This window comes from Brachyistius frenatus, unplaced genomic scaffold (assembly GCF_029030835.1).
Source record: "Brachyistius frenatus isolate BFR_SWC_R1_liver_20210118 unplaced genomic scaffold, ASM2903083v1 Contig_6, whole genome shotgun sequence".
NCBI lineage: Eukaryota > Metazoa > Chordata > Actinopteri > Embiotocidae > Brachyistius > Brachyistius frenatus.
In genome coordinates, this window is record NW_027210605.1 from 7,113,895 (window position 1) to 7,128,203 (window position 14,309).

The 14,309-nt window shown below is 40.4% G+C and overlaps 1 protein-coding gene across 1 annotated transcript; it reads left to right on the plus strand.

Annotated features, from left to right (window-relative positions):
* Nucleotides 1-340: 340 nt before the first annotated feature.
* Nucleotides 341-6,563, plus strand: adora1b (adenosine A1 receptor b). Its single transcript, XM_069688917.1, has 2 exons — nucleotides 341-1,360; nucleotides 2,991-6,563. Exons 1-2 carry the CDS (start codon nucleotides 1,020-1,022, stop codon nucleotides 3,790-3,792), a joined length of 1,143 nt encoding a protein of 380 aa, XP_069545018.1. The 5' UTR covers nucleotides 341-1,019; the 3' UTR covers nucleotides 3,793-6,563.
* Nucleotides 6,564-14,309: the final 7,746 nt, after the last annotated feature.

Genomic DNA, 14,309 nt, shown 5'->3' on the forward strand with positions numbered 1-14,309 from the left:
GCCTTGGACTAAGAGAGGAGGTCCTTGAAGTCTGAGGCAAACATACAAACATTGTATTATGTGCTACCATATTTATAACACTGTTTATGTTCTGTCTATCACTTGGGGACATAGTGCAATTTTTAGTAGCTTTATCTGTGTCTTTATTGTCATCTGTGTAGCCTATACTGCCTCACCTTTTATCAAAACAACTGGCAACTGAGCAAGGTCCATTAACATTTTAAAGGGCGTGGGAGTAATACGTGCATGGTTATATAGATATCAAGGGAGTTCAAATCACCTCCGCTCTACTTCCTTGGGACGGTCCTGCAGGAGTGGCATTTATTTATTTACGCATGGAAAATTAAGCATGCACCCAACAAACGAAATGGACGCTGCGTGAAACCCTCAGGGTTTTACTGTATTTACCACTGAAACAAAGACAATAGATCTAAATGGAACTAAAAAGGCGAGAAAAATCACACAGCTATTTCCAGGAGCTGCATTATTGCTCGTGTTGAAAGCACATCGAGGGACAAAAAGAGTGAGACACAGTCCGCCTGCGCAGGAGCTGTAAATGTGCGCGCTTTTCTTCAGAAGATACTTTCTATTTCTGAGCTTTATAAGCAGCTTTTTTAAACTGAAAAATGTAGGCTGATGAACGCGAGGCACCCTCTTGGATAAATCGGAGCGCATGGAGAGGATGCTGCTGTCACGAGAAGCAGGTGTATGCCAAGTGGAGACACAAGGTGCAGAGCAGGATCGGCGCACAACAGCCGCTGGACCATAACGGCTGCTCCAAAGGAAAAACCTCGCATGCCTCTGGTCAACGCGCTTCTTCTCTTTAAAATAACTGGATTTTTTTTTCTTTTTTTCCCACAACTTTTTGGTAACCAGGACAATAAGGGCGCCGTGAAACTGGCGAACGCACAGCTCATTTGGAAAATATTGTGGTGACAAAAGGGGGGGGGGGAAGGACGACTCTGTTGGCTTCAGTGAAATTAATCTTGTTCTTACCAAGGACATAATCATCTACAAGGATGCCACGGGCACTTTTATCTACGCAGTCTCTCTACATAGGGATGGAGGTGCTGATCGCTGTCGCCTCTGTGATCGGGAACGTGATGGTGGTTTGGGCGGTGAACATTAATAAATCGCTGCGAGATACTACGTTTTGTTTCATCGTCTCCCTGGCCTTGGCGGATATTGCAGTGGGAGCGCTCGTCATCCCTTTGGCCATTACTATCAGCATCGGACTTCAGACTCACTTTTACAGTTGCCTGCTCGTGGCGTGCACGGTGCTGGTGCTGACGCAAAGTTCCATCCTGGCCCTCCTGGCTATTGCAATTGATCGCTATCTTAGGGTCAAGATCCCGACCAGGTAATGAGGCTGTCACAACCCTCACATGAAAATAAGAAGACGCATGTATTATCAATATCTGTGCCATGTGGGGAAGTGATGGTGAGGATGATGACATGATGTTGGTGATGGCACTGAAAAGCCTCAGCAGAAGAGAGCACATCTCCAGTGCTGACTTGCTGCACTGAAACTGAAACGTTTCCACGTTTCACTTAACAGGATGACTCCGTCCTGCCATGCAGCTTATTTATATGCATATAGATCTGACTATATCTGATCTGACAGCAAACAGGAGCACAGTTGATCAACCAACAATGTTAATTAGGCCTTCTGTCCTCAGGATGTCTAACTGAGGCACAGCTACACACAAGTGGTCACGTTTGTTGTCAGTGATGTTCAGGCTCCCTCTTTGTATCTGAAGCACATGCCCCCAGTGGTTTATCATGCCAGACTGAAACAAAGGGCTGAGCAGTGGTGGTGAAAGACTGACAAGATAAAAAAAAAAAAAAAAAAAAAAAAGTAGGAGGGAATTCATTGTCTGAGAATATTGTACGAAAGCTTGAGACATTAATCTCTTGCCTAAGACTCCACTGAGTCTTCCAGGCTTATGATAGCACTTTATCATAAGTTTTAGCTTTTTTAGTTCTCAGTTGTTTTTATAAAGCCCTCCAAGCTTAATATATATATGTGACTGAATCTTTTCTCCAGAAATTTGCAAGGGAGTTGCCACTCCTTTCCCATACATATGTTTGTTATCAAGAGGGAGATGAGTTCAGAATAAATTACAGCTACAGCAGTTTTTTTCAAGAATTAGATTAACCTAACATTTATGTTTTTGCTCCGTGAAGTGCTAATGTTTCTAATTTTGACTCACACTTCCTGTTGTTAGTTAAGAATCTCATTTCCGAGGTCGGCTCAGTGTGTGGATAAAGATTTTCTCGCTGCGCTTCAGACACAGACCTAAATTAATACATGTATCCATAATCAATACTAATCCAACACATGGCACCTGGGACAGCTGCTCTAAATTGCAGCTTATTTTGCTTCAGGCCACATTTTCAAAAAGGTAATTTTGTTGCAATGCTAACATTTCCTTTACAATTACAACATCAGAAATTTATAAATATCAGCAGATAGTTATTGTAAAGAGATCAGTCAGTGCTCTACATGCTTTATAATATTAGCTGGATCAGATAACTGATTTCACCCCTACCTTGAGGGAAGAGTCTCTGTGTCATTTCTTGGTCTTAAGACAAGACAACAGTGATAAACATTTTAGAGCCTCAGCTTCTTTTACCTTCCTCTACCTCCTGCTCCACAAAACTCTAAAAAAGCTCAAATATGTGCAGCTTGTAGAAATACTGCAGCTTGTTCATACTACTGTTCTAAATTAGATTGCACTGAGCCCAGTTTAGCAATTCAGTTTTGCCCTGAGTAAAAGAGGCATGGAAAGCAGCAGTACTGAAAAGGGCACAGTTTATTGATAAGGGTTTGAATGGCATTCAGTATTTCAAGTGTAAAATACGTGCTGCATATCACATTATGTCAGCTCAAGGATACTGATAACATGAAGTGAAAAAACAAAAGCATGCATGCCCCTACAATGCAGAGAGGGAAAGTGCTGACATGATACTGTTGTTCACTCCTGTAGGTACAAGCGAGTGGTGACCCCTCGGCGAGCAGGGTTCGCAGTGGTGATATGCTGGACGGTGGCTTTTATTGTGGGACTCACACCCATGTTAGGCTGGAACAACCTGAGGCGCCTCCAGCAGAACGGCTCCATCAGCTCTGACCTCATCATCACCTGCCAGTTCGAAAACGTCATCAGCATGGACTACATGGTCTACTTTAACTTCTTCGGCTGGGTGCTGCCACCGCTGCTACTCATGCTGGTCATCTATGCAGAGATCTTCTACATGATTCACAAGCACCTTAACAATAAGAAATTCACCACCAGTCACACAGACCCCAACAAGTACTATGACAAGGAGCTCAATCTTGCTAAATCTCTGGCTCTGGTCCTTTTTCTCTTTGCCATCAGCTGGCTCCCCCTCCACATCATCAACTGCATCACACTCTTCTGTCCTGAGTGCGAGAAGCCCATAGTGTTACTCTACATCGCCATCCTGCTCACCCACGGCAACTCTGCTGTCAACCCAATTGTCTACGCTTTCCGCATTAAGAAGTTCCGCTCAGCCTTCCGGAAAATCTGGCAGCAATATTTCTGCTGCAAAGACACACCAGCTCTGGAGATTCAGCCCAGCGACAGGAAAGAGATGCCCAACCTGGAGCCACTGCAGACGGCACCACCGCAACCCCCTCAGAAGGAAATCCTTAAATTTGATCCTCAGCAGCAGGAGCAGCCTCCCCTTGAGCAACAGCAGGACCAGAAGACCGAACCATCTCCACAACCTAAAGAACATCCGCCCTTATTAGAGCACAATGCAGTTTAAGCAAAGGGAAAGAGCTGATGGCAGGAAAAGTAATGATTTGTGCACAAGCAATGTCTCTCTCCTCATTTGAATGTAGCTTAATGAGGAGCATGAATTGCAACACAGGGCTACAATGCGTTAGTGATTGAGGCGACTTGGATCACTGGAAGATCATTTATCTTTACTCAGGAGGAGTGTTGTAACAGAGTTTGGTCAGAGCAAAAAAAAAGGCATAAAGGGTACCTGTGCACTTGCAATAATGGAAGTCTTTTTGACAGTGACTGTGTTTATCTTAGTAATAGACTGAAAACACTAAGCTTTAACTGTTTTATTCATTATGGTGAAACAGTTAGTGTGAATATTACAAAACATGCCATATAAGTTATCGTGGTTGATCAGTATCAGATTATCAAATGTTGTGACTGGCTTGAACCTTTATACATTCAATAGAGCAGGTTCATCTTACTACTGTTATACTGTGTGTATGTTTAAACTGGCAGTGGCTAAAGAATATGAATGTAATATTGTAAATATGAGACTGTAGCAGCACAGCTGCTAATGCGCATCTCTTCTTCAGGGTCTTAATTGCACAACAACGTGTAAAGCAAGTGGCACTATGGGAGACATTTTTTCAAAGCAAGAAGGTGTGTAAGTGTTGATAGATGGGTTTTGTAATCCCTTAACTCTTCTCCGCTGGAGCCACGTCCCTCAGTGATCCAACAACACAGATCGATTGCAGGGGAGGTGGACAGGGATGAGAAACAAGCAAATGGAGGGAATTGGAGGCTTCAACCTTTTTAGAAGCTGCGTGCCTGAGACTCGTAGCAGCAGGATGACAGCTAGTCATGTGGAAGAAACACAAGATGCACTTAAAGCTCATCTCAAGCCATCCTCCATGCCAGCTGGTGGTGAGAGCAGGGTTTTCCTTTCCCCCCCCCCCCCCCCCATGGGGCCGCCATGGAGTGATAATAACATTTTCACAACTTACCACAAGACACAGTGGCTTCAATGGCCTTATTCAGTGTTTTAATTCAAATGGATGGAACTCCTTGATTGACCCAGAAATGACAACCTGAAGATTGTGGGTATTGACTACTCTGTAAACTCAACATTTTGCATAGCAAATAATGGAATAATGCCAAACTGGGGCATCTGTAGATTAGTGATTAAACTATGTTCAATGCCACTGACTTTAAAAAAAAACACTGTATGAGAATGTAAAGTCTTTTTTTTGTGTCTCTTGTAAAGACTCAGAGCTCTGGCCAAGACACTTGGCATCTCTCAGGCAGGAGCAGACAGTGAACATTTTGATGCTTCAATCAAGAGTTGTACAGAAACACAACTCAAAGTGAATGGTCATGTTGCTACCCATGTTTGTATGTGTGAAAAAGCAGGTGTTTGTTAACAATTTTGCCAACAACTTAAAACAAGATAATGTGTCAGGTTTGTGTAGACAGCTTACTTCTGCTAAAACATCAGTAAAGTCAGGTTTCAATCATGGTACTAATGGCACTCATAAATTGAATAACTGAACACTGAAATACGAGCACATACCCAGTGCATCAGTTCAGTTATTTTTTTAAACCAATGATATACAGGTTCTTTTCTATCTGCTAAGTCCTCTCAGTGAGCCATCGCTCCCTGAGTTGTAATTATTCCACAGAAATCAACACTCAAAACTCAACTTTTTATTAGTACCTTGCTGCTTCTCAGCAGCGCTGTCAGAATTCTCATTAACCCGCCGCAATAATGTAGCAAGAGGCTGTTAGATAACAGCCGAGAGTTGTCACCGCTCCGACATCCCATTCTTCCCCTCAGTGTATGAATTCCTTTGATATTTTGAGATGTATGAGGTTCCTGAAAAGACCACTTAATCCGAGTGAGGACTGCTCACTCTTGCTGTGTCTGCGAGGTCTCCTCCTCACAAGCAGTCATAAAATTCTCAGTTGTTCAGATATAACAAATGTCCAGAATCCATACAGCAGAAGATACACTGTATTCACTCTTTTGTTGACTGGAAAGCTTTATTTACATAAATAAACTGAGTCAATAGGAATACTTTTCATACAGTATAGCACTAATAATTCAGTCAGTGGGGTTATTCTTATCATGTTGGCTTACAGGGAAAGATTAAATATCAAGTGGAAGGAGGCTTCAGATAAGAACAACAAATAAGAGGAAAGGAAATACTGGAGCTGTGTTTTTCTAGTAGACCAGCAGAGGTGACCTTTCCCTACAGCGACCTCCTGTCCTTGGGGCTAATGTGGGTGTAAACCGCACATCCTGAGGGAAGGAGAAGGCCTTCTCTTTACACACTTCATGCTATCATTCTGCAGTAAAACTAACTGAGATTCAGAGTCTCAGGTGTTATGGAACCACAAATATTATAATACATTTGCATGTTAGATTTGGTAAATGGGTTAGTGTCTCATTAGCAAGGAAAATTCCTTCAGAAATGTTCACTGTGATAATCGTGTTCAAAAAAAGGAAGGCAAATTAATGTCTGTCAAATTAATGAAAATAAGTGTGCAGGTGACCTCCACACTGAACTTGCCCTTGTCTCCTCTGTTGAAATGCACACATTTGGATCAATATTTCTTCTGGGTGGCTTGTTTCAGCTGTGTTTCAGGTCAATAATCACTCTGTACATTGGCTGACCAGCACAGACTTTTCAATCCTCCCAAAACTCCCTAAAGCTTCAAGAGGGCAGGCTGGGAGGAAAAAGCACGGCATGATATTTACGTCCCTGTAAAGAGCTTTTGCCATTAAAAATGGAGGAGCGGTTTGATCTACCTGGGCTCTGATCAGGCGTCATGAATAAGCAAGTGTCTTGTGCCCCCGGTGTTTCTGCACAACAGGATACACAGCTCCTTGTTAGAACACTTTATATACCATCACAGCATCTGTCAGAGGAAACAGCTGTAACACAAAGCTTTAAAGTGAAAGAAGGATAACCTCTACACTTAAAAAAAAAAAAAACGTGTCAAGTCACACCAGTGTTCGTAGTATGGGGATGTTTTACAGTAAAAGCACAGACCGTCACAGTGTCACATAAAGTTAATTGTTGTCATTGTTCTGCATGTATGACCTTGCAGAGAAGCAATCAGTCATAAAAACAAGGCCACCGATACTGCCTTTGCTGGAAGACCATCTGTGTCAGACTCGTCTGTATTATGATACACCACTGTGACAACATCAATTCCTAGTTTGACACCACAGTTAACAAGAGACTGATTTCAAACTGATGAGCATATACTGTAAATGAGCAGTTGGGGAAAAAAAACACAAGTGGGTGTAAATTTGCAGCAGATGGAAAATTTGCATCAACAACAGCTGTAGACTGGCTATTAAGATGTAATGATGTGCCACATATTTTAGCTAAACAGTTACGATATATAACAAAGCAGTCGCATCGCATAAAACCAATTAATTGTGAAGTGAACCTAAAGGAGCTTTAACAGAAAGATTCAATTCAATTAAATTAAATTCAACTTAATTTATATAGCGCCAAGTCACAACATAGATTATTTCATGGCACTTAACACATTAACGTCCTTACAGCAAGACGTTACAATATTATACAGAGAAACCCAACAATTCAACAATTCCCACATAAGCTAGGAGGGGAAAAAAACCCTCCTCTTTAAGGGAGAAAAACCTCCAACAGAGGGAAGGAAAAACTCCCTCTTAACAGGAAGAAACCTCCGACAGAACCAGGCTCAGAGGTATCAGATGTTATCAGTTGTGTTTTACAGTTCTTTAGAAATGGTTTGATCCCACTCATTGAACCTCAAAGAAAAGACGTGTGAAAACCCTTCAATAAAACAGGATTGGGGTGCTGCAAAAAAAAAAAAAAAAAAAAAAAACTCATCCTCTGACAATCAATTATTCACTCAACAGGCTTACAAAATTGGAACAACATCAATATTTTATCTCCTTTAAAAAATTAAAATTAAAAAAAACCTTAAATCTCAGCCTCTGGGAGGTATCTTGAAAACACAGTCTTGAAGCAAGGTTGAAAAATGTAGGAGAGGATTGCCTCCTGTGTGAACCCAGACTAAAGAGAAGATGCTATAAATCGCTCACAGGATTTCATTTAAAATGATGTTTTTATGGAGTTGATTGAGCATTGATGATGTGCTGCTTCGGCAGCAGCGTAATTTACTTCCTTTGGTAAGAGTGATTTTCCAAACACAAAATGTGACTGTTACTGCTTGATGCTGCATTTTCTTCCTTTTACAAATCCCCTGTACCAGAGCTCTAATTCTAACTCTCTTTTGGCCTCACTGACTGTCCTTATGACAGACTGCCACCTGCTGGTAAAGAAAATGTTGTCATAATGTTATATCACAACTGAGTGGGGCTGGGAGAAGCCACTGTTATCTGGCTTCTTCATCAAGCTTCTCCTGCAGGTTTAGTGTCCACAGAAACTCTTTTGATGGCAGTTTCAAAGACTTGCTTAGCTCCATGAAAGAAACTAATTAATATCATCAAGGCCTGTTTATAATTAGATCATGGCTCAGAAATAAAGGAAATACAATAAAAACCAACAATTCAAATCACAGTTGGAGATAATGACACATTCTGTCTCATGATACATTGTGCTCATCATTTTCCTCCATAATGGTAGCAACACAATGCAGATTTAATCAGCACGTTTTAATCATCGCTAAGAACACGTGCTGATTAAATTGAACTTGCGTTTAATACAACTCAGCAGAGGTAAAATGTAAATCAAAAAATTTGCACTTCAAAAGAATGCACAGTCGAATTTACAATATATTTTATCATCTATTTTAATCTTAAACAGGTTTTTCTGTTTACCCTTTCTAGATTTATGAGCATGAAACCATTTTTTGAAGTTGACTATCTCAGATCCTGCTGGTAGGATCTAGAACATGTTGTCCCATCCACACGAGAACACCCACACACTGTCACTGTGTTTATATTCTATCAAGAGACCCACTCATGAACTTCGATATGAGGGATAAATAGACTGGATTCACTCCTCGGGCATTTAAAATTTATAAAAAAAATGCTGCTTTATGCTGTGCAGGATATATTGGTGTCCACTTTAGGGATAGAGGCAGAGTCATGAGCGGATGTATAACCACAAACAGTAATGTCAGGGTTCAAGTTGGTTTGCTGCATTACAGGAAAATGACACAGTATGTGGGCAACAATCTAGGTTTTTTTGTCCTTGCATTTATCTTAGGCCATGGGAGTTCAAACCTCAGTGATTCCACAGATGGCAACAGAAAGCTCAAAGGCCAGCAAACACACATCAGAAGGAGAGATAATTGCCTGCCTCAACAACTCTGAACCAAAGTGTGCAGCGGCAGCTGAAGTGCTTAGCCTGACTCACTTGTCGCCTGCTATCAGCTGCTTGTCCTTTATCAGGTGGGGGAAATTCCCATCCCTTTTCCCCATTTTCTGAAACAGTGGTTTTCCAAACCTGCTGAATGGACTTTTACAAACACAATGTCTTTTTATAAATTTTTGGGGAGAGATGGCTTACAAATGCCTTTTTTTTTTCTAGTTTACAGGGCCTCTGTTCCTTGTGGCTGATTTTAAAAACAACTCTTTAAAAGAGTTATGAAGGCGTTGCTCCATACGCAGTTAAACAAGCAACAATATTTGCTACAATCGTGGCCCATGGTGTCACTCCTTGTGGCTGTGATTTGGATGGAACCCGCCCATAAAGGCCACTGCTTATGACTGGCAGTAATTAGCTTTTAATGGTGGTGGTAAAAGATGGCTGTCCAAAAAGTCAACACAGCTCCGCCTGCCTCGACTCGCTCTGCGCTGGTAGTGGGCACAGTCTACCCTCATGTGTGACACTCAGCCAAATCAGTGTCTTGCTTTTTAGTGATATTATATATACTTAGATTAATTCATAAAAATTGCCTACAGCAATTAAATCATTTCCCCCTGGTGACCTATAGGCGCCGACCATGAACCACAATGTCCCTAGTTTACTTCTGGCTGGGGACCCATTCCTCTCAGACTGTCTGTGTTTCATCTCGCTATCTAATAAAGGCATACACTGTATATCCAATACAGTCAATGACTTCACTTATAATAGTCTGGTGACCTATTAATACACAACTCTGTTTGACTCTCAAAGTTCCAAAGAAGCACCAAAAATGTCATCATCAAGAATACATGAATACAATTCCTTGTAAAACATCAGCACACATGCATCCCTTTGGTCTGAGAGCTCTGTGTCATACCCTGTTTCACTCATCATTGACAATGTGTCCCAATCCTGTAGAGTACCTGAGTGGGAACAGAGTAAGTGTGCATTTTTGATGATCCGTCAGTCTCTGTGCCAAAGCAACGGGAAGGAAAGCTGTGATAAGCAGTAATGGTTTGTATGACTTGCAAGTTTGAACAGCTTCGATCAGCTTGACATGGCACGGTGCTTTGATCTCTGACTGTGTAGTAGAACCTCCTTTCCCCATATCAGATTGTGAACAGTCGTCATCAGCTAATGTGAGCCAGATTAAGTTTTAATACTAATTCAGGATTTTAAGAGGAATTATTGTTACTATTCTATTATTTTTTTTTCAGGTTTTATGTTGAGGATCGTCCTCAGTATTATTAGATTGTAAACACAAAAACTATTGTGTGAACAAGCGTTGGCACAGCAGGCAAGACATATTCCCAAAGGTGACTAATAGTCTACATTTTTGATAAAGTGACTGGTGAAGCAGATGTTACACTTGTGTATCACTCGAGGGACACATGAGTCAAAGCTGTTGCCTCCTACAATCTCATTCAGATGACTGTACACAACTTCATGGCAACTAATCCAAGTCTGTTCATGGAATTATTTCTGTCAAACTGTTCAGCCTGACTTATGACTCATTGCAGACAAGCTGGCATATGAGTGACACTTAAGGGCTCGGAGGGCACAACACAGTTTCCGCCTTGTTTTGATCTGTTTTGGTTTAGTTGTGTCATTTGTTTTGTTTGTTGTGCTTTAACGATCTCGGTGTGCCAATTTCCACCCACAAGCATGCATAGTGTCCTGACAAATTAAAAAGGGTCACAAATATTCAGAGACAATACATTAGACATGCTGCTTTAGCTGTTTTGGTTCCATTGTTATTGCAATAGTGAAGTGAACAACATAGACCGATCGAAAATAAAACAGAGGAAACACAGAGGCTCTCTTGGAAACGCAAAATAAACTGTTGAGAGTTTACTGGGGTATGAAAACAAAACTATTCCCAGAATAACTGCGAGTCGCAGCAGACTCAGCAGCACTTGGTAAAGTACCTGGATGCGAGGATGGTGTAACGTTTCCTCCACATCAAACACAGTGACGGTCCTGTGTGTTGCACAGTCTCTGAGTCCCACCGCAATATCAACAAACCAGCCATCGTAAAACACAACACAGCTGAAAAAGGACGCTGGCCAAGGAACCACATAAACTGAAGCAGACAGGAAGTGATTTTTGCATTTATAACTGCCTGCTAGAAACATACCATAAGACATAAACAGTTTGCTTTAACAAGGCAGTTTGAAACTAAACAGGGCATCACACAATTAAGGACAAAGTTACAAAACTCGCTGCACAGTGCTGTGCTGTAAACATTTAAGAATCTAGGCGTGCTGAGGAAAATTAGGGCTTGAAATACAGTGAGTTTTGGTGGAAAACAGTACTGTGTATGTGAGGCTTCTTACATAATCTTCTGTCCTTAAAAAGCCAACATTTAGAACATGTAGTAATGTTTTTGTAAGAGCCCAAGGAAAAATATAGCGATATCACAAAGGACGACTTTAATATTTGTGGCTTTGTCATTTGCAATTGTCAAACTAATCATAAAAATTCCACCTGTATGTGAGCAGTGAGGGCTTCGCTGCTCCATTCTGATATTATGCAGCTCTCTGATGACGCAGTTTGCCTACTCATACGGGCACATGGTGTGTGCCAACAGACTGTGCTGTGATTCAGGGCAATTTAGGGAAGAATGCCATGCAAAAATGTGTATTTTTCGAGGTTCTCTGCCAGATATCTTTTTTGGGAGCAAAGTCAAAGCCAAATGAAATGTGGCATTTGTTAAAACGCATGGAGCCACGTTCATTAAAGCTTTGACGCCACGCAAAATCAGTGGCAGATGTTTTCAAAGGAGGTCTGGGGATTCTCCGAGGAGCCACACATAAACAGAAATAACCTTGTGATTGTGTTTGAATAAGCAAAAAGCATCAAGTGAAAGAGGATTTGTGTCAGCTTTTGATTTTAAGGCTGAATGGAGCTGCTTTAGTCTGCATGAAACATAATCCATTAGACCAGAAATATAGTAAAATGTCAATGTGTGTATTGTAACTACACTATAGCTGATACTCTTTTTATCTGTTAACCAAATGTCTGATAAACATACTTGTCACTGTGTACACTTATCCGTTCATTGGCAATTATCAATATAATTAAAATCTAGAATTCTCCAGGAACAACATATTAGGTATGTTGAAAAGATTACCACGTGACTATCTAAAGCTTCGGGTTGTAGGATTTAGGGGGATCTATTGGCAGAAATGAAATATATTGTTGATAACTATGTTTTCATTAGTATCTAATCGTGTGAAATTTTCAGTCATTGGCATTTTGTTATCTTAGAATGAGCCCGCCATATATACATAGGCAGCGGGTCCTCTTCTATGGAGCGCTCCATGTTGCACCGCCATGTTTCTACAGTAGCCCTGAGGGAAAAAAAACAAATGCTGGCTTTTGAGAGTACCTTTGCGTTTTTAAGTTTTGCATTTTCCATTTTTGGACACACTTGGAAGGTCGAGGGGGAGGGGAGGGGTATTCAGCTGGTTGTAATGTGCAGCCTCACTGCTAGATGCCACTAAATCTTCCACACCGCTCCTTTAAAATGAGAGTTAACAAAGGCAACAAATATAAAATGAAGGAAATTTACATTTTGAATCCCTCTTTCAACCAACTGTGTTTCGACCTGTTGTTATCATTGTCAAAATATGGAGAGGTTATCAGGATTCAGAACATAAAAGACAGGTTAAAACTTTATAGGAAAGATGAGTTGACATACTGATATGCAAAGGACATGTATTACCATTGCTGCTGCTGTCTGTAACAAAAAATATCATCAATTTAAAACAAAGAAGTGCTTCATGAGACAATATGACAACATTTCTGAAACACGTCACCGGAAAGCTAGAAAACAGGGGATGAAGAATGTGTATCAAAATGTTTGAAGCATCACCCACATCAAGAAACTATTAATACAGATATGAGGAAGTATAGCTTCCTTGTTAAGTTGCAGATGCAACATTTCACACCTCATCTTCAATGGTGAGAAGCCGAGTTCCTTTAAAACCTGTCAGACAGAGGATGTGCTCTGAATTCTTTGCAGTTTTACAACCACAATTAAAAAATTCTATCACCATTACCACCAACATGTTTATAGTGACTTGTGTCCATTCATTATTCTACAGGGGTTTGGACAGTGCTTATCTACATGGGGTATTGTGACCTCAATAAAAACAGTTACAAAAAGAGCTTTTCCGGCATCTGGAAATGCAATTGAGCAAGTAAACAAACATGTTTTAACAGGAAGAGAGAATGTCAGCAATATGTTCACTGAAAAAAAAAGTCCCGTATCTGCAGCTTTGACCATTTATGTGGAAACAAGGTGAGTCACAATGCCGGTATGGCTGAGACACATCCCTGCCCACCTTGATACATACATATCCCAAAATATCAACATTTACTTGGCACACTACTGCACATTTGACACTCTCAAGAATACACATTATCACATATGTTTGGACTAAATGATTAAGACCTGGCTTTTTTTTTTTTTATTGTGGCTAAAACCTGTAACAAAAATGAACATTTTAGATAAAGAAGTATGATCCTTTTTGTTGGAAAAATACCAAAACAGCTGTTACAACACTCATTACCAAATGAGATGTACAAGTCATTACCTAAGAATTGAGTCATTTTGGGGATGGAGACAGAGATGTTACATCAGCAACTGTGTATAGTGATGATGAAGCAGGTAGTTCCCAAAAATCTGTCCGCCAAAACACTGGAATCTTCCAAAAAAAAAGCAGATTCAACTGCATGCTGGTTTCTTTATCACCTCACTCATTTGTTATATAAAAATCAAAACACTTATTGTAGTAAAAACACGCAAAATAAAAAAACAGAAAATGTGTTTTTACCAGTTTTTCTCTAAAACCTTTGCCTTGACCTAGTTTGACATTTTATTTGGTGTCCAACTTTAGATAAAGAGGAAATAAACTTCTATTAATGAAAAAAAGTGGAACCAGAATTTTTTTATATCAATACCTTGAGCATAGAAATAACAGAAGTGTCTGGCTGGGTCCCATGATGAGTGTGTTGTCCTGTAAAAATACATTAACATATTAAAGGAGAGCTGTGTCAATGAACTAAAAGGATGAAAACAACATACAATGAACATACCAACATGGTATTTATGAACTTAATTTGTTTTAATGCCAGTTTGTATGATGTAAATTGCCAGTGGTAATAGCTTGTTTAA

Bases quoted from the DNA above. Each gene is read 5' to 3' on its own strand.
- adora1b (XM_069688917.1), top strand. From the start codon at position 1,020: ATGCCACGGGCACTTTTATCTACGCAGTCTCTCTACATAGGGATGGAG. The intron at 1,361-2,990 runs GTAATGAGGCTG...TCACTCCTGTAG, and splicing joins AGGGTCAAGATCCCGACCAG to GTACAAGCGAGTGGTGACCC.